The 19,854-nt window shown below is 36.7% G+C and overlaps 3 protein-coding genes and 1 non-coding gene across 4 annotated transcripts; 3 read left to right on the forward strand and 1 right to left on the reverse strand.

Annotated features, from left to right (window-relative positions):
* The first annotated feature begins 1,602 nt into the window (after positions 1–1,602).
* On the forward strand, positions 1,603–7,131 carry LOC128379209 (interferon-induced very large GTPase 1-like). The gene is made up of 2 exons (XM_053338853.1): positions 1,603–1,629; positions 1,732–7,131. The coding sequence occupies exons 1-2, from the start codon at positions 1,603–1,605 to the stop codon at positions 6,541–6,543; spliced, it is 4,839 nt and encodes a 1,612-aa protein (XP_053194828.1). The 3' UTR covers positions 6,544–7,131.
* Positions 7,132–8,841: 1,710 nt separating this feature from the next.
* LOC128379075 (galectin-2-like) lies at positions 8,842–9,977 on the reverse strand. Its single transcript, XM_053338690.1, has 4 exons — positions 9,911–9,977; positions 9,704–9,783; positions 9,299–9,470; positions 8,842–9,058 (listed from the first exon to the last, which is right to left on the reverse strand). The coding sequence occupies exons 1-4, from the start codon at positions 9,917–9,919 to the stop codon at positions 8,912–8,914; spliced, it is 408 nt and encodes a 135-aa protein (XP_053194665.1). The 5' UTR covers positions 9,920–9,977; the 3' UTR covers positions 8,842–8,911.
* Positions 9,978–11,891: 1,914 nt separating this feature from the next.
* Positions 11,892–19,385, forward strand: pick1 (protein interacting with prkca 1). The gene is made up of 13 exons (XM_053338681.1): positions 11,892–12,030; positions 12,555–12,629; positions 12,883–12,994; positions 13,213–13,341; positions 14,210–14,276; positions 14,984–15,073; positions 15,174–15,227; positions 15,436–15,498; positions 15,635–15,768; positions 16,047–16,139; positions 16,244–16,294; positions 16,845–16,989; positions 17,290–19,385. Exons 2-13 carry the CDS (start codon positions 12,589–12,591, stop codon positions 17,547–17,549), a joined length of 1,239 nt encoding a protein of 412 aa, XP_053194656.1. The 5' UTR covers positions 11,892–12,030; positions 12,555–12,588; the 3' UTR covers positions 17,550–19,385.
* A 291-nt stretch (positions 19,386–19,676) lies between these two features.
* trnar-ccu (transfer RNA arginine (anticodon CCU)) lies at positions 19,677–19,749 on the forward strand. The gene has a single exon. It is a non-coding gene; the product is annotated as a tRNA-Arg (tRNA).
* The last annotated feature ends 105 nt before the right edge of the window (positions 19,750–19,854 follow it).

The following is a 19,854-nucleotide window of genomic DNA, read 5'->3' on the forward strand; positions in this document are numbered from 1 at the left end:
AGCGGTATTTTCAAAATAAAAGTTGACAGCCCAGCAACACAGCAACACAGATACACAAAGACACCTGAAACATGTACAAAATGACAATAATAGTATAAACAGTGATAAATTATAACTATCAGCTACATATTATATTGTAATGCTGCTGTTAAGAACGTTTTTGACATTTTGTTTTATATATTTTGCTTAATATATACATTTTCATAATTATATGTATATTTCATGTCAATTTTAAAATAAATTGACAGCGGCCCTGACCGGGAGCAGGATCTTCCCCTGGGGACGTAGAGAGGTGATTGCCTGATGGGTAGTATGTTCACAGAGTTCAGCATCATACTGTACCCAACCTGCCACAGGTCAAATATATTCCTAAATTCCTCAATTCACTCCTGTTGGTACTGCAGTGAACAAGACACTCTGAGATTGTCACTCACATTTTAGTCTACCAGGAGCTGCTGCTGGGCTTTACAACACTCAACTTCTATAACTAATAGGTCCGTTTTTAAAAACAATGAAATGAGACTGGTCTGGGTGATTGTTAGTAGTGGCCATTGGCTTCTACAAAGACAGATTCTGAACTAACACAGGTACTTACAGTACAGTGAAGTATTCACCCCCTTGGATGTTTTCCCCTTTTATTGCTTTTATAAACAGATTTATTGTCAGTATAATTAGATTTTTTTTTTATGAAAGAATTTAGGTTCAGTCCCTGGTTAATCAGTATAGCTGCTACAGTTACACCATGAAGATAAAAGAACACTCCAACAAAAGGTTAATGAAAAGTAGAAGTGAGGGGATGGATACAAAAAATGTCCAAGTCACTGAACATCCCCTGGAGTTCAGTTAGATCCATCATTAAGAAATGGAAGGAATATAGCACATGTGTCAATCTGCCTAGAGCCGTCCTCATAAACTGAGTGAACGTACAGGAAGGAGACTGGTGAGCGAAGCCACCATCACACCTACAACTACTCTGAAGGAGTTAAAAGCTTCAGCAGCTGAGATGGGAGAGACTCTGCATACAACAACTGTTGCTTTATGGGAGAGTGGCAAAGAGAAAGCCACTGTTGAAGAAAACTCATTAAATCTCAACTAGAGTTCATGTGGGAGCAGACAATCACATGATTCAGTTTGTTTGTTTCTATTTTAATCGATATTCAAGCGTGAGAGTATAGTAGCACTAATTAGGTTTTTGGTATGGTTCATTTTGGATTACACTAAAAAATTACCTATTTTTATTGTCATGTTCATGTGACAATTGGTGTAAGGTCATTAAAGTCCTCATGAAATGACGCTCTTACTACTTTGATTGTCGAAACAGGATGTTGTGGCAGGATATACTGCAACATCATTTGCAAGTGTAAACCAAAAAGATAGGTCAGTTAAATGTCAGCAAATCAGCAAAGAGTTTTGGTATGGTTCATTTTGGACTACACTGACACATTACCTATTTTAAATAGAATGAACTGTGGATTATTATAAACCCAATGTTTTGTTTTCTATCTTTGCTGCTGTGTTTTGTGTTTTCAGAAGAATGATGACAACAAAACAATTTGCTCTGTCCTCTAATAATAATGTCTCTGTTGTTTTGTAGGAACCAATATGGATGAGATTGGAAACAAAGATAAAGTAAGAAACTCACAATTTCTATCTCAAGGACTTTTTATTGGATGATTCAATGATTACATTTATGTGTTTTACATACAGTAAATGGTTATTTATTATTTACAGCAGTCAGTGAACATTTCTGAAGAGATCAACAGGAAAAAGCAACATCAAACAGAAACTGAAACACTGCTCAGCAGACTTCACCTTCAAGACAAATATGAACAAAAGTTGACACCAGCTGACTTTCTTAAGATAAGTCCACCTGTGAAACAGCAACATGACACATCTGAGAAAGATCTAGCTCACACTTTTCTTCAGAGGTTGATGATGTTAGACTACAGAGCCAGATATATTCCTGTAAAACAAGACAGTCCTACAGGGAGCTACTCAAAGCCACAGAGTACAGAAACAGAAGATGATGACTTTGATGTTGTTTTTAGTACCAGTGTAGATTCTGATCAGCCAAAACAGTCTCATGTTCATCCAATGGATGTTCAAATGGCAGTATTTCACTGCTCAGACAGCTTTCTGAAGCAGAACATGATCACAAAGCTATCACAGTGTCAGTACGCCTTACCTTTGCTTGTTCCTGACCCAGTCACATTGGCTATTGAGTGTCCTCTGTGGACATTCAGACAAATAATGAAAAGCTGGAAGATAACACAAACCAAAGATAATTCAAACATTGTCACCATGAAGAGTATGCCCATTTACAGAGCTGAGACGCCCATGGTGTCATTTTTCCGTCTTGGTTCACTGTCACTGTCTAAATCTCAGCTGATGAACACTTTGATCAACGAGCGTCACAGCACCTTCTTCCACAGAAACTGTCCAGGAAGCACCAAATCTCGCCATTTGATGGACGGTGTGGCAGAGATTGCCTGGTACTGCCCTGCTGGAAAACCCAATGATGCCTTCACTGACTGCATTACCTTCTGTAATCTTCATGGTGATGCTCTGACGATTGAAAAACAGCGTGAAATACTGATGGAAAAGTCTTCAGTCAATGTTGTTCTGTTACCAACTCTGGAGAGAGGTGACAAAAGTACAACAGTTATCTCAGCCCTTCTCAAGTCTCCAAAACCTTTCATTTGTCTCATTGTTGATAATGATTGTGGTGCAGTTGAGATGAAAGAGGGAAAATACAAAATGGGTCTGAAAGACAAAAGCCAGTCAGATGTTTGTGAAGAACTGAAAGGAATCATTGGAAAAATCTTGTCTGGACCACATACATCCTTCCAGCTAGAAACCATGGCTGAGGTCTCTGGAATCAGAGTGGATGAAGATGACACAGTCTGCCAAAGAGGAAGATCTGCTGCTATGAAAATAGTGTGTTTACTTCAAGGGATGGATGTTTCAAAGATCAAAGATAAATATCTCCCTTGTCAAGGCCAACGGTGGCATGATTGGTGCAAAATAAACAAGCAACAGTATCACCTCAAAGGGAACATTGAGAAGGAGAAATGTAAAAAGCAACAGGAAATGAAGAAAATACGTCAAGAACAACATTCTGCTTCCTGTAGTGAACTGATGCAGTTGTTCATTGAAAGTCTCTCGTCTCTGCCATCAGAAGAAAAAGAATATTTCCTTAAATGGATTCAGATCTTACTGGATGCACTCTCTACAGATGATCTGTCTTCAATTCTCCAAAAGTATGATGAGAAGTGGTCTGAGGTCTTGGCTTTGAAGAAGAAGCATGATAAATCTGATCAGTTAAAAAGAAAGCAAACTGAGCTTGAGCAAATATCAAAAAAACTGCAGTCGCCTACTTTTGGCTTAGAGCACATCTTTAGAGAAATTGGACAGATCTATGAAGCCCATAAATCTCTGCAGGAAAAAACAAAGATGGAAGAGACTGACTGGTCTAAATACCCTGAGCTGGCTGCAGAGCTGATGATATCAGGACACCCAATGGAGCTGATGGATGGTGATGCAGGTCATGTGCCTTTAACATGGATCTCTAGTCTTTTAGATGAAGTCATCAAGAAACTGGGCAACAAGAGAGTTTTTGTTCTGTCAATTTTAGGCGTACAAAGCAGTGGAAAATCCACCATGCTGAATGCCATGTTTGGATTACAGTTTGCTGTAAGTGCTGGCAGGTGCACCAAGGGTGCCTTCATGCAGCTGGTCAAAGTGTCAGAGGAGATGAAGAAAGACTTTAAGTTTGACTATGTTCTAGTGGTGGACACCGAAGGACTGCGTGCTCTTGAGCTGGCAGGTAACGCCACTCTTCACCACGACAATGAACTGGCAACATTTGTCGTTGGTCTGGGAAACATGACATTGATCAACATCTTTGGAGAGAATCCAGCTGACATGCAAGATGTCCTTCAGATTGTTGTTCAGGCTTTCATGAGGATGAAGAAAGTTAAACTTTCTCCAAGTTGTGTGTTTGCTCACCAGAATGTTTCAGATATTGGAGCTGCAGAGAAAAACATGGATGGAAAGAGACGACTGCAAGAAAAACTGGACCAGATGGCTAAACTAGCTGCCAAAGAGGAGGTTTGTGATGCTGAATGCTTCAATGATGTCATTAAATTTGATGTGCAGCAAGATGTGAAATACTTTTCCCAACTGTGGAAGGGAAGTCCACCCATGGCTCCTCCAAACCCAGGTTATAGTGAGAGCATTCAGGATTTAAAGAACATCATCCTCTCTAAAGCTTCACAGTCTGCTGGGACGACTCTCTCACAGTTCAAAAGCAACATAAAGGACCTGTGGAATGCTCTACTGAATGAAAACTTTGTTTTCAGTTTCAAAAACACACATGAAATTGCAGTGTACAGAAAACTTGAGGTCCAGTATGGGAACTGGACCTGGACCCTGAGGAGCAACATGTTGACCATTGAGAACCAGCTTCATACCAGGATTGAAAATGGAAAACTTGACAATGTTGAGATCAGTTATCTTTTTAAAGAAATGAGGAAAACATATGAAGAAATCAAAAAAGAGATGACTACGTTCTTTGATGATGACAGAGACAAAGAAATGTTGGTTCAGTGGCGAGGCCGATTTAAAAACAGAATCAAAGAGTTTCATGATGAACAGGTGAGAGGAGTTAAAAGAAAACTGGATGAGGTCATTCAGCAGAAGAAGGCTCGTAAAAAGATGGATGACATGAAGACAGTGTTTGAGAACAAGCTGCTACAAAAGAGCAAAGAACTCGCTCATCAGTTGAAAAACAAGACCAAAGATGAAGAGGAACTCAATAAACAGTTCAACAGTGTTTGGAGTGTCTGGGTTACTGAATTAACTAGAGACATAAAACCTATTGAGGACATCAACCTGGAAGAAGATGAGTTTACTATCCTGCGAGAGCTTGGTATTGAATGGGCTCTAATACATGATTCCAAAACCAGTGGCAGATACAAAAACATATCAAGTATTGGGGATTATCATCATTATGTAACCACAAAGAAGAAGTTCGATCAATGCAAAGAACAAAAAAACGAGGAGAAAAAGGACACACAACAACAGGGTCTACTTCACAGATTGACTGGATTCTTTGCAGATAAAAAACAAGAAACACTAAATTACTTTAGGCCTTCTGTTCCACATGAAGAACAAAAACAGATCAGATCCTTCATTGAAGATGTTGAACAACAGTCTCTTTGTAACATTAAGAGCAAACCTGTAGCTACAAGAGGCTACAGTCTAGCTTACTTGCAGGAAGTGGCCAAAAATGTCAAAGAAAAAGTGGCAGAGTTTGAATCAGAGAGGAAATATGCTCTGAAGAAGGAGTTTACAGTTGATCTGTTACTGTATGTGTTTGACAAGGCAGGAAGTTGGATTTCAGAGTCACACAACAAATTCAGGAAGAGCAATGATGCTCTCACTTATTTAGAAAGCAAGAAAAATGAATATTACAACATTTTTAGAAGTTTCTACAAAGGAAACTCATCTGCTGTTGTGCTTGGAGAACTGATCTGTGAAAAACTGAAGGTTTCTACTGTTGAAGCTGTCTGTAACAAAACTGCTATTGATCTCGCTGGAGAGATGAAGAGCAGTTACCCAGCATTCAATGGGAACAGGTTGGACTTGGAGAAATATGTGTTGAAGTCACTGGCAGAGAAAGAAGACTTTGATGGTTTCATTAACTACATCCAACGCCCAAGGAGCCAAGTAGAGAGTTTCATAAAAGAGGAAGTAAAGAAATACATCTTCACAGACAACAAAGATAAAGCACAGAAAATACTGAAGAAAAATATTGATGACATCAATAAACTTGTGAGTTACGCTTTGTTTGATGCAACAGAGAAAGTCAAAACTCAGAGAGGAAACACAGACATGTGGCTGAAGGAATTTTCCAGTTTGATAAAATATATGCTGACATTTGACACTATTAGTTCTGAAAATTTCAGTGACATAAATAAATTTGACTTTCTTAAAGAAGAGATAAAGAAAGGACTTACACCTATCATTGAAGAGCTAAGCAGCCTCTCTTTGGAAAAGATGAAGGAATTCAGGCTGAAGCCAGATCAAATCCTCATTGATCAGCTGTGTAACTGCTGCTGGGTAACGTGTCCATTCTGTGCAGCTGTTTGTACAAACACCATCAAAGATCACAGTCCTGAAGATCACAGTGTGCCTTTTCATCGACCAGATGGGATCAAAGGATGGCACAACACAGATGAAATGAGCATTGATTTCTGCACAACAAGAGTTGCAAGTGATGGCAGTTTTTACCCTCATCATGATTCAGACAAGTCCATTACCTTTAAACAGTACCGCACTGCTGGCCCAGAATATGAAAACTGGAGTATTACCCCTGATGAGTCTAAGCTGCCATACTGGAAATGGTTTGTATGTCGATTTCAAAAGCAGCTGGAACAACACTATAACTTAAAATTCAAGGGCAGAGGTGAAATTCCTGAAGAGTGGAAAAAATACTCCAAAGAAGAAGCTATTGAAAGTCTGGATGAAATGTGTCAGTGAACCAACACAACACAACTACAACCCTGCTGACAATTATAACACTCTTTTGTTTTCATGAACCAAAATAACACAAAACAGTGTTTTCAGATTTATGCAGATGTTATAGTTGACAGGTGAATTAGTGTGTGAGTAATAAATGTGAACAGTCAGTGAACTCATACATACACAAGACTTTCTGACTGTTGAACACACATCTGGTTGCTTGATTGAAATCAACACATCAAACTAAAGAGGACACAAGAACAAAACTACTTGAAGGATGTTTGTTTCATAAAAACTTCAAATCAATTTATCATCTACAAAGTCAGTTAGAGGATTTCTGGAAATGCAGATAGTTTCCATAAATGTAAAAGCAGAACACAATATGTTGTTTGTTTGTTTAAGAAAGAGACTTGATGGAAGTACTTTGTGTTATATGTAAGATGAGACAAAGGATGGATATTTGAATTTGAATGAAATCAGAATACATGAAGTTTAAAGTGTGAAGTTCAATTATTGAAATCTAAATTCAATTCTCAAAATCCTGTCAAAGAGGTTTTGTCTGTTTGTAGAAAGTTACAACATAAAAACACAGTTTAAGTTGAGTCATGTTAGAGAACATATCAAACATATGTTTTAAAGTATTTGACGTGTTCAGTTGTGTAATGTTTATCTCTTTTCAACCATTCTGTTATTATTGACACATTAGTGTTTTTGTAGTTTAGTTGAAGTGAACTTGTGCTCTGTGGCAGCTCTTCAGATATCCACACTTCATGTAAACACTGTCATTCATCTGAAGAGAACCTTTCTAAAATATTTCATCATTTATTACATTCATCATTCAGTGACAGTGAGTCATACTTCATTTGCAGTTAATCTTTCTGTAATAACAGTCTCTATGAACACATGTAACACCTGCCATAGACCACAGTGCATTTATGTTTATTATATTTTTATTGAGGTCTGAATCAAGAGAATGACATCAAACATTTTCTCTAAAATATAAAATATAAAATGGAGATAGTATCATGATGTCTCTCTCTGGTATTATAAATGAACAGTTGTTTTGTTTTCTTTGTTGTTATTTGATCTAGTCGAGTTTTAATAGAAGGATGTTAAGATCTCATTTATGTACAAGAATTTATGTTTCTTCTTTCATTTTATGTAGATTCTTATGTATGTAATGATGAATCTGATATAATGTGTCTATATAAGACTTTTGATCATTTGCAGTTAATCTTTCTGTAATAACAGTCTCTATGATAGTATCATGATGGCTCTCTGTCTCAATATTATAAATTCAACACTTGTGTTATTTTCTTTGTTGTTATTTGATCTAGTCAACTTTTTATAGAAAGATGTTAAGACCCAATTTATGTTCAAGAATTGAAGTTTCTTCTTTATTTTTTCTTACTTAATACAATATATTGTTGAATGTAGGTGATGTAGATTCTTATATATGTGATGATGAATCTGATTTAATGTTTCTATATAAGATGTTTGATCATTTGAAGTATAACTTTTGTGTTCCTGCTTTTTAATTATATTTTTTTCTATGTACTTTATTGAAGTGTTAATAGTTTTGGATGATTAATCACACCTGCCATCATAGAGCTGCTCAGACTATTAGTGTGCATGATATATAAATATGAGCATGTTTTCCATTTATGAAACATTTTGACCTGATGAAGATTCATGTAGGATTGAAACATTTTCATCAATAAACTTTTATGGCTTGGAGTAAATGTGTAGGTGTTTCTTTATTCATTGTATTTTTCACACATTCAGGTGTTAATACTATCACTTGATGTTTTACATCTTAAAAACCAACAAATCTCATAACATAATGCATCACCTTTGACTGTATGACTATCATTCAATAAGTATATGATATGTTATATATTTAGTGAATAAATTAAAGCATTGCTCCTTGAACTTTCAGCTGTTTTTAAATTCAAACTCCTGAGAAAAACTATTTAAAGTAAAGCAGTTTAAAGTTATAGGAGACAAAATGTGGTTTAAGTGGAAAGTTGTTATTGAAAGGTGTATTTTATCTGATGTGAAGACTTATCATGTTACTTAAACTCACCTCACTTTTACTTGACCTCACATCATCATTACCACTGTTTTCACTAACTGTTTTTAAAATCTGTAATATTTACATTATTTACATTGATGAAAATGAGCTGGACTTTAAAGCAGGATCAGGCTTCAATTTGTGAAAACTGACATTCAAAGACAATTTGAATTTAAACATTTTATTTTGTGATACACAACAGGAAATATTGAAGTAAGGATACATTCTCTGTGTACTGAACATCTACATCTCTTTATGATTCTTACAGTAACTGATAAACACAGCATGCATGTGTGAGAGCAGTTGTGTCTCTCAGCAGATCTTGAAGGAAGTCAGTTTGAGGTCTCCTGTGATTCTGATGTAGCTGATGACGTCCATGCCAACACGGTTTTGGAACTGGACTTCCTGTCCATCAGGAAGCTCCACTTCAAACATGTCTCCAGCATGTTTCAACACAATCTGAAACAGAAAAGATTCTCATAAAGTAAAACTCTTTCTACTTTAGCAGCAAACATCAAAGACAGATTCATCAAAACGTTCATATAAAACTCAAACTATCTTCATGGCGTGAGTGAGGAAATATATTTTTAGTGATTTGTTCAAACTGACCCTTGAAGTCTTTCAAAATGTAGCCAAAGCTTTAACATCACTTTTCTCAAAGTTCACACATCTTCACTTGTTGTAGTCACATCTCCTCACCTTGAAATCTGAGCCCCTGTGTAGGGGGTTGTGTATTTCCCTTTTCTCGTCGCCCCAGCAACCATCAGTCTTCGAGTTGCACACAACAACAGCTCCATCAGTGTCGTCATGGAAACGAGGGTTGAAGTGCAGAGCCAGGTCCTCTGCATCACAGCCGAGGTCGATCTGGAATCTGAGTGGATCAGAGATTATATAATAAATGTAATCTTAATGTTTGTGTTTGCAGAGCTCAGAATATTAGACACATATTCACATTCAGGATATTTATAAAAACAGTATGAATGCTCCACATCCAATGAAAGTATGCATTGTTCCAGATTTATAATTATTACATAAATATCTTTACATTAGTTTATTCCATTAAGGGGCTACTATAGAATAAATGTAAGTCTTTGTTTAGCTTACCTATCAGCATCATGGTGAATTAGCCCCTTTATTTTCAGCTGATCTCCAGCTTTCAGCTCCACATTGTTCAATTCAAGTTTCTGACAAACACAGTTGTGAAGTTCAGTTTCAACCAGTTTAATTAAGAAATGAAAGATTAAAGCTTGTCATTTTTATAGTGTGTAACTCTATAATCTATAAAAGCAGAAACAAAGCAGTTCAATTTACCATGCTCATATTGGATGCTGGTGTTGGTGAAGAGCCCTGGAGCTAATAAGATGGAAGATGGTTCTCTGTCCTGAGACAAGAAGTAAGTAGTGTGATGGTGAAGTTTCACTTAATTTATGAGAACAAATGATTAAATTAAATGACTTATCATCACAGTTTGGTCCAATCATCATCACCACAATGAAGCAGTGTATTCAATGCAGATGCAGCTCTACATTTAATCATTGCTGTTGAACTCATGTAAATGAGATGAATTCTCTCCTTGATCACTGAACAAACTGTGAGTAACAGCTGCCACTGAGCCACTGTGAAGAGTCTGAACAAACCACTCTGCACATTGTTGACTTTAAAGAGCTGTTTCAGTCTTTTCAATTTGTGAACCATCACTGAGAAGAAACCTAAAGGTATTATTTATAAAATACACCCTCCTGAGTCTTTAATAATTAATAATTAATTTTAAGTCAATAAGACATCATTTATTTACTCGACTGTCTCTTATACTGCCCTGAACATTATATTGTATAACTTGGCATGATTTATTCACTGTTTATTCATTTACTGTGAGTGAGTCTGCTCCATCATTTACAGTGACTTCCTGATAGAAAATTCAAGAAGGACCTTATTTGGTTTTCACTATCAATATCATTATAATATGTGGTCATTTAAAATGTTTGCTTTCATTTTAATGTCCTGTTCTGTTCAAAAATGTGTTTGTCTCCTTGTTCCAGCAGTTAAATGTTTGTGCTTCAATGTGCAGGATGATGTTTGTGCTGAGTTTGTTTCAACATTCATCTGTTGAAGGTGGAAGGCTTCTGTGAACTCATTTTAAAAATCTGATTTAAAAGGGCAGGTCTATGAGCATGATTTGTGATATCACAAATAGTTTGGAAGTGAATCCTAATATTCCAGTATTCAACTTACACCAGTGTGATGTGGATATTTGATGCCTCCCAGTGCACAAACACAGAGAATGAACATTACAGTGAAATGGGAGACATATTGCCTCAAATGTTTTAAATGAACAATATTGTCATATATAACATTTCTGGAACAGATTTTAAGGATCTTCACAAGACAATTTAACTTATTTTGTGGTGAAAAAATATATCAGACACAAATTATTATTCAAAGTATAGTGTTTTATATACATTTTAAAACATATCTGGAGGGGATCCTTAAATTTAAACTTGTTTCGTCAATTAAAGAATGACATTACATTAAATTAATATGTCCACAGTTATAATAAGATAATCATTCATTCAGTGGGAATAACACAGATATTCATACTGATGATCTGTGGGCTATTACTCAAAATACAATCCTTACATTGATGCAGTCTTTATCAACCAGCAGACCAGGACAGTCTTCGGTTCAATCAGTTTTTGCTTCCCTCCAGTGTCATGAAGAGGAACTGCGACTGTGATATTACTCAATTGAATCGTACCTCTTGTTCCTATTATAACCCCTCACAGTTGTGTGTACCACATTAGGTACCATATAGTGAGTAAAACTAGGCCTACTGAAAAGCCGTACTTGGTTGACTCCATTTATCACGGGATCCCCTCTAATCCAAATTATTTATTTATGTCTTATTAATATACAACCTATATTTATAAACATATTTTGACTGCATATATTTATTTATTACATATTATTTATCTACACTCGATGGTTATTATCAAAATGCTGAAATGACGGTTTAACACTACAGTAAACCAGCAATGTGATGTCCTGTCTGTCTGACGCCGCTAGAGGGCGGTAAAACAAAAGGTGATATACAAAGACACGTTAAAGGCTTTTTAACTCGTAGCGTGGTTGAGTATCTTCTTAGCTAATAACAAGGCTTACCTCAATACAGATTATAATTAAGAATATTTTTATTACTCTCCTTGAAGATTATGGAGTTCCTTTATCTATCTGTGACCATTAGGAAAGAGCAAAAATCTTCACAAACAACTTCCGCTAGTGACCGGAAGTGACGCCTGAAAGTAAACAGAGGAGCTGTCAGTGGATCTAGAAATTCATATTTTTACGACTAAAGGGAACGATTTAACAACGACATTTCACTTTTTATGCATACAAAGGGACATTTGTATGACGTGGTGTGCTTTCTAGTCAAGGTAACTCACTAACGGTGTGTTAACATTATTATTAGTAGCTATTTCACCTGCCACTAGCCTACAGAAGCTAGCAGCTAATTAGCTTTAGCGAGTAATTTTCATGCTTTTTGGCTTACGTCATCATAAGGAAATCTTCCCGGTTATTAACACCGCATAGGTTTATTTATGTTGTATAGCTGCTTCACTCACACTCATTTAACTGGCTAAACTCACGGGGTTGACATGCAGTACAAGTTAGCAGCTGGTAGTTCACCTGCAGCAGCGTCTTCTCACTGAAACCTCCGAAATGAGCTTCACGTTTCTTTCGCTCTTTTGAGCCAGGTCACCACAGAATGACTTGCGTTATTTTGCACATATTTTCATTAATTCAATTTCATAGATAAAGTACTTCTTAGAATGACAAACTCGACTTTGAAACAATGTTTATATTTCACAGGTCAGAACTCTGTCTTGATATTTTTTGTCTTCATAATGTCAATCCTTAGTCAAACTGTGTTTATGGGATTTGTTATAATCTCTGGCAGGTTTTACAGGGGACAGGAGTGACGCTGTCCTGCGATGTTTACAGACATGGACTATGAATTGGAGGAGGACAAACTGTGAGTCACAATGATTGTTTGTCCCAATTTCACCTCCCATTCAATGATGTGTTACTGAAACCTTTTATTCATATATGGGATCACATACAGTGACAAATCAAACCATGTTGAGAGATCTCCCTAAACTCTTAAAACACTAGTTAACAGTGTCAACAAGTCCAAATCCTGATATGAACCTTTCACTAAGATTGTCACAAGCAGAGTCAAATAAATGCTGCCAATATAAAATTCAAATATTTTCTCTCTTTGACAGGGGAATACCTACAGTCCCCGGCACTGTGTGTCTTAAGAAAGATGCTAATAACCTGATAGGGATCAGCATTGGGGGCGGGGCACAGTACTGTCCTTGTCTCTACATTGTGCAGGTAAGTGCAGTGGTGTTGGTGTTTTATTAACTTAAAACAGGACATTTGAATCATGTTTCAAATTTTCTAATCAGTATCAAATTTAAAACATATGTTATGGCATAGCGTAGCATTAAGTTGATACAATATTGAAAAAGCTCCATTTGAATAAGCCAGAAGTGAAATGTAGACACTCTGTTATTGGTACCTTTTTGAATGTGGTTTCTGTTGTCTTGCAGGTCTTTGATAACACCCCAGCAGCTCTGGATGGGACGCTGGCCGCAGGTGATGAAATCACAGGCGTCAATGGCAAACCTGTGAAGGGAAAGACTAAGGTGGAGGTGGCCAAGATGATTCAAGCTGTCCAGGTACACAAGTGCAGAGGAGACAATCACAGTCCATAATAATTTACAATTCTTAATAATACCAGATTGTTATATGATGGCTTTTTATTTACCACTTCTTCCTTTCTGTGAACACACAGTCGAGTTTTTGACCAATACAGTTGTCTCAGTTAGTTATTAAAATAGTTAATGAATAAAGCGGAAGATGAATGCCAGCCACAGGTCATTTTACTCCGTTTGAATTTCTTTTTATGCTCAGTTTGGGAGTCCTTTCGGTCTGGCAATTTTTTGGTAAACATATATTAGTTACTGACTTACCAACATTTAGACACATATTATTAAATATGATGTTTGGATATCATATGGACACAAACAGAAATATGAAAAAAGAATAAGTCGTTACTCACAGTTTTGTTTCCCACTGTAGCTGCAGATTTATCAGTAAATTTTGCAAGAGTATAGTTTCGGGTGTGAACCCCCCATCAGACTGTGGAGAAGAGGGACTTAACTTGCTTGCCAAGCTGTGCTAAACAGGTCAGCAGAATAGCTCATGGCATTTGGCACGTCACCTCTGCAGAGGGGCTGTGTTGTTTTTGTCATCCATTGTTGGCGCCCAGGAAATTCCATGACTTCCTGCATGGTGGATTAAAGACAGGGCTCATTGTGGGAGTTAAGGGATTAGATTGTGTTATTGTTGCCTATTCAGAGCAAATACTTCATGTCGATTTCACTTGTGACATCATGACAGTGGAAAATGTGCCAGTGATCCATTTTAAACACTATATTTTCTATATTAAATTAATGTTGGGCAGATTTTTATCTCTCTTGCTTTAAATAGGGGATGTTTGTTTTTTGCAGTTTATTCAATTGATTATTGATTATGTTTTTACAGGGAGAGGCAGTAATCCACTACAACAAATTGCAGGCCGACCCAAAACAGGGGAAATCTCTGGATATAGGTACCTCTTCCACTAGACACATGGGAAATTCCTGTATAGAACAACTTCATATGTTGTGCATTTACTAATTAAAACATGCTCTTGTTTTTATGGTAGACTTTGTCGTACATGGGTAATATGTGCTTGAAATATAGGCATGCATTAATTTTTCCTTTTAAATCATGTACGTATTTGCAAAGAAAGTACTATAACGAGTATTATATCAAAATTTAAAAGATCTGATGAGGTTCAGTGTTATGATGTAGTGCTCACAAGTACAAAATCAATACAATTTTCAGGAAGCCATAACTTGGATAATATGAAACTGTTGGCTGTATTTTACAAGTTAAGTACATCTAATAGTGTAGTAAAATGTAGTATCTAGAATAAACAGTTCAAAAGTAATGACTTATGGAACTTCAGAGTTTTTTGCCAGGCCTTTCTCCTTTTTAAAGCCTCGATAACTCAGAAATGAAAGAAGATACAAGCTGAAGGTTTTGCACGCTAGTTGTTAGGTATAGTGACATTATTGATATAGTATGATGGTCTGTGAGGAGACATCTGTTGATTTCACATGGAATGACCCACAAACTCACTGTTAGTCTTGATCTATTGTTTACTTCACCTTCTGTGGATTCTGTATTTTCATTTTGTGCATTACATTCTTCCATTATCATAACAACTCTTACTCAGTGCTGTGGTGTATTAACATATTTTGTGTTTTTCAGTGCTGAAAAAAGTCAAACATCGCCTGGTAGAGAATATGAGCTCAGGCACAGCAGATGCTCTTGGACTCAGCAGAGCTATCCTATGCAATGGTGAGACTGTTATGATCATTTTACTCATTTAAACAGTAAATATGATCATTTTAGTCATTATGTATGTATAGATATCTACAAAATGAGCTTTATTTTACAGATGGACTGGTCAAAAGACTAGAAGAACTGGAGAAAACAGCAGAGCTCTACAAAGGTAAAGAATGATCAAAATACCAAAAAAAACATGTAATTGTCACAATCTGGGCTACTGTTATCGCAACATTTGAAAAGTATTGATCATAATAATTGTGTAGTATTCTCATTAGATACAGTAATCATATGTTGGAGTGAGTTTAGTGCAGACTCACTTACTGCTGTTTGTTCAAACCAGTAAGTCATTATTGTTTTCTGCTTGCCTGTAGGACTGATGGAGCACACAAAGAGACTGCTCAGAGCTTTCTTTGAGCTTTCTCAAACACACAGAGGTGAGTTACTGTGATCAAAAATGATAAAAGATAGCATCACAAGATTGTTTGCTGTACCTTTTTATCCTTGACATTGAATAACTAAAAAGATATAGAGTCTAATATATCTGACTGGAGTACTACTGAATCCTTACAGCGTTTGGGGATGTTTTTTCTGTCATCGGAGTACGAGAGCCCCAGGCTGCAGCCAGTGAGGCCTTTGTGAAGTTTGCTGATGCTCACCGCAACATTGAGAAATATGGTATTCAGCTACTAAAGACCATCAAGCCTGTGAGTTCAAAATAATTTGCAGCTGAAGAATTTATTCCATCATTTTATCTTTTTTTATGAATGGCTGAAAACATTTTTTAACAGTGTTTGTGTATTTGTCTATTAAGTTTATGCATTCCTTATTACATTGAAAATCAGATCTCTGTAAGGGATGTTTATTGTGTATGATGAAATCAGTTTCATGGTGAAGGTTAGACATATATTCATTTTTTACACCTTTATATTAATGCTGTGATATAGTATATAATATTCGATATATATTCTTTCATGTTGTGCAGATGCTCCACGATCTGAACACGTACCTTCACAAGGCAATACCAGACACAAAGCTCACCATCCGCAAGTACCTGGATGTGAAGTTTGAGTATCTGGTAAGGCCACAGCACTCACACTAGTGCGACATCACTTGTAAAGCTGTTGAACAAGTTCAGTGCCTGTCAACAGAATATCAGTACGAGTCTCTTTTGTCTTTCAGTCATACTGCCTGAAGGTGAAGGAAATGGATGATGAAGAATACAGCAGTATTGTGAGTTGTCATTTCAATATAATAAATGTAATCAGTGTATGATATAGGAGACACAAAATGAGGTTGCCAAAGAAAAAGTGTTGCTTTTTTTTCTCAAAGATTCTTGGGTTACTCATCAGGATTTTTTGTAAAGATTTAAATGAACACCTACTACGATTTTTACCTCTACTTCTGGTTCATAACAGTCAAAAAGCAGAAGGCAAGAGAAAGCACACTATGCAAAAGGGAAAAATATCAAATCCTCAAATGATAGGTGAAATAAATCTAAATAAAAATGTGTAATTAATATGTGAAATATTATAAAATATAATTCTGAGTAAAAACAGCCATGGAATTGCACAAGATACTGACTGGGATTATTCAACTGTTTAGTTTAGCTCAAATGGCTAATCAGTTAATCGAGGCCTTATTTAGAGTAGACAAACTGAGTATATTTGAGCAGATGTCATTAAAGTTACGAACGCCTGACTGAGCACATCAGTGGTCTGTGGCATCTTGTTTTTTGTGCTCAAATAATCTGAAGCAGTGATTAATGGGCTTCTTCCTACAGGCCATGGGAGAGCCTCTGTATCGTGTCAGCACTGGTAACTATGAGTACCGCTTGGTGCTGAGATGTCGACAGGAGGCTCGCGCCCGCTTCGCTAAGATGCGCAAGGACGTTCTGGAGAAGATAGAGCTGCTGGATCAGAAACATGGTTTGTTGTCGTTAGTTGTCTAAGTCTTTTTTACCAAAACCATTTACCAGCCATTATTATTATTATTTAAAACAGGATGTGACAGTAGTGAGTGTAAATGTACATGCCACACATGAGACAAAAAGAGGTTACTGTAACAAGTTGCATATTTAAAGATACATGTTTCAAATATAACATGTTTTAAATAGAAACTTTTCAAAATAATATTTTCAGGGATTGCAGAATTTGGGAAGGACACATGTTCTTGTCACTAAATTTTCCATCCACTCTTTTACCCCCTCCCCTCTCTTTCACCTGCAGTCCAAGACATTGTGTTCCAGCTGCAGCGCTTCGTCTCAGGCATGTCACATTACTATGACGAGTGCTACGCAGTCTTGAAGGAGGCGGATGTCTTCCCCATCGAAGTGGACCTCTCCCGCACCATGATCAACTACGGCAGCCAGTCGCTCTCCTACACTGAAGACGATGAGGAGGAGGAGGGAGGAGGCGGAGAGGAAGGAGGAAGCAGCGTAGGGAGACAAGCAGAGAACGGCGCTGAGAAACTGATCGATGACGAATGAGTGTGAGTGTGTGTTTGTTTGGGCGTGTGTGTGTGGTGTTTTTGTGGACATTAAATCCACCGCACTTGCATTTTATGTCACCACTGTCCCCCAACAGTGATCTTTAGAGCGGTTGAAATGCTTAACACTGGTGTCACAAAGGTGAATACTACTGAGAATTGCTGCTGTAATCCTGTTGTTTGGTCTTTTGGTGGCGTTTTCTTTGTCAAATCTTCTCAAATCAACAGCTTTGTGATTATTTTACCATATCATTTTACCGTCACACATTTTGACTCAACTTTCTCTTCAAAACGTGAACTTCCTGCTTTTTTAAGCGACTGTCCATCACTCATAAGGTAATTGCTGAATGAGTGTGACAGACACAACTAACAGAAGGCAACTTTAATTTAATGTTTTATTTTAATGCTGCAGAGGAGGAGCTAAATGCATACGAGGTGTGCCTTAGTATCATGAAGTATAATGGGTCTGAGCTGTGTTTCAGTTTGTATATGTTGGATTGTTAAAGCTAAACCTTTATTTACATTCTTATTTAATTGTATTTGTTATAAACATTTGACAGACAATGAGTTGTTTAGAATAGAATAGAAAACCTTCATTGTCATTATAGAGAATATAACAAAATTAGGAGCGCTACTGCTCAGTGCATTAAAAGACACTGAAACAAAACAAGACAACCACAGCCAACAACATAGGGTTTTAAATAAGTAAGAAAATGAAGACACTATAATTTTGCACTAGAACAAGTGTACTTATTTAGCTACCTAAAACATTTTTTTCTGGTAAATGAGCGGTATTTCTGCAGAGACACAGCGTTACAGCTCTGGCAAATGACACTAATGGATAAACATTTTAAAGGTGTTTACTGAAGATTGGGACTGACACAGACATGATCATGTTACTACTTGAAATGTTTGTTACATGCAGCTGTTAAACATCTTTGGGTATGTTGTTTCATCTTTAAACATTTTAGTTGTTTGATAAGGGAGAGCCTGCTACACCTATAGAGAGCTTCATAACCAAAGTATTTTTTTTTTTATTCAATCTGTATACTTCAGTCTATACTGTGTTATTTCCCTGTAGAACTTTCATTTCTCACTTCCCCTGAATGCACCATGTTGTCTTTTTTATTCCTGTTTTCTTTGTAATTCCAGCACTCCGGGTAATGTTTTTTGTCTGAGGTGAGAAAGTTAGTAGACACACACATCCTCTCAGAGCTTTATCATGCTGCAGAGGTGGAATGAAACTGCAAACACTACGTGTAAATAAGAATGTATGAAGGTAAAGAGTATAAAAACTCTTGTCATTCCAACTTTATTTATTATTGTTATATATATTTAAAAGATTTAATGATCAGTAAATTGTGAGATTGATTCTATATTATAGTGAATATAATTATCCATCCATGTAACTCTGGGGTTTTGTCTCTTTTTTTTAATTTAATTTCTTTTCTTTTGTTTTTGGTGTGTGTGCGTGTCCTGTGTAATAGGGGATTTTGGCTCTGGGGTTTGTGCATTTTGAGGATTAACTGTTGGAAACGTGTTTGAGGTCATCACTTGGGGGCAGCAATTCCCATCAGATCACACTGTCCTGCAGTCAGCAATGACTGACTGTCACTGTGTTGAAGGAAATTTTTCTTTGTGTCTTATCTCTCCAAATAACTGGAATGTATGAGTCAAAGGGACCTACTGTATTTTTATTTTGGCTTATATAGGTCAGTTCATAGAAAACTACAACTAACTTACGGAAGTTGGGCACATTTTGAGTTAAATTGACTACATGAATCTTAAAATGGCCTAAGCAACTTTTTTTAAACCATAAATAAACAAATACAATAATAACTAACAAGTGTTTGGTGTGTTTCATAGGAATATTTAGTGGGGGGGGGGGGGGGGGGGGTTGTGAGTACAATATACTGTATATACTGTACAATACTAAAACGATTAATTAAACTGTTGTTCACATGTTGGTATTTTTTATTTACGTAGTTGAAATTGAAACAGTAATGTTGCTCTACCTTTGCTGAATATATACGCACATTTCCCCTCAGAAAAGTCCTTTTATGCACTTGTTGTGCTGGGTGGTGTTTTATCTTTAAATACACATTTAATTCTCTTGTATAGCCGCGTAGCCCCAGTGGCCTAATGGATAAGGCACTGGCCTCCTAAGCCAGGGATTGTGGGTTCGAGTCCCATCTGGGGTGAAATGTTTTGCCATCTTGTGTTAGTCTAAGACGGCAAAATACACAGTAGATCATATTATTAGCTGTGTGTGTATGAGAGTCAACGACGCAACTCTGCTCACCCTT

Source organism: Scomber japonicus, chromosome 18 (genome assembly GCF_027409825.1).
Source record: "Scomber japonicus isolate fScoJap1 chromosome 18, fScoJap1.pri, whole genome shotgun sequence".
Classification (NCBI taxonomy): domain Eukaryota; kingdom Metazoa; phylum Chordata; class Actinopteri; order Scombriformes; family Scombridae; genus Scomber; species Scomber japonicus.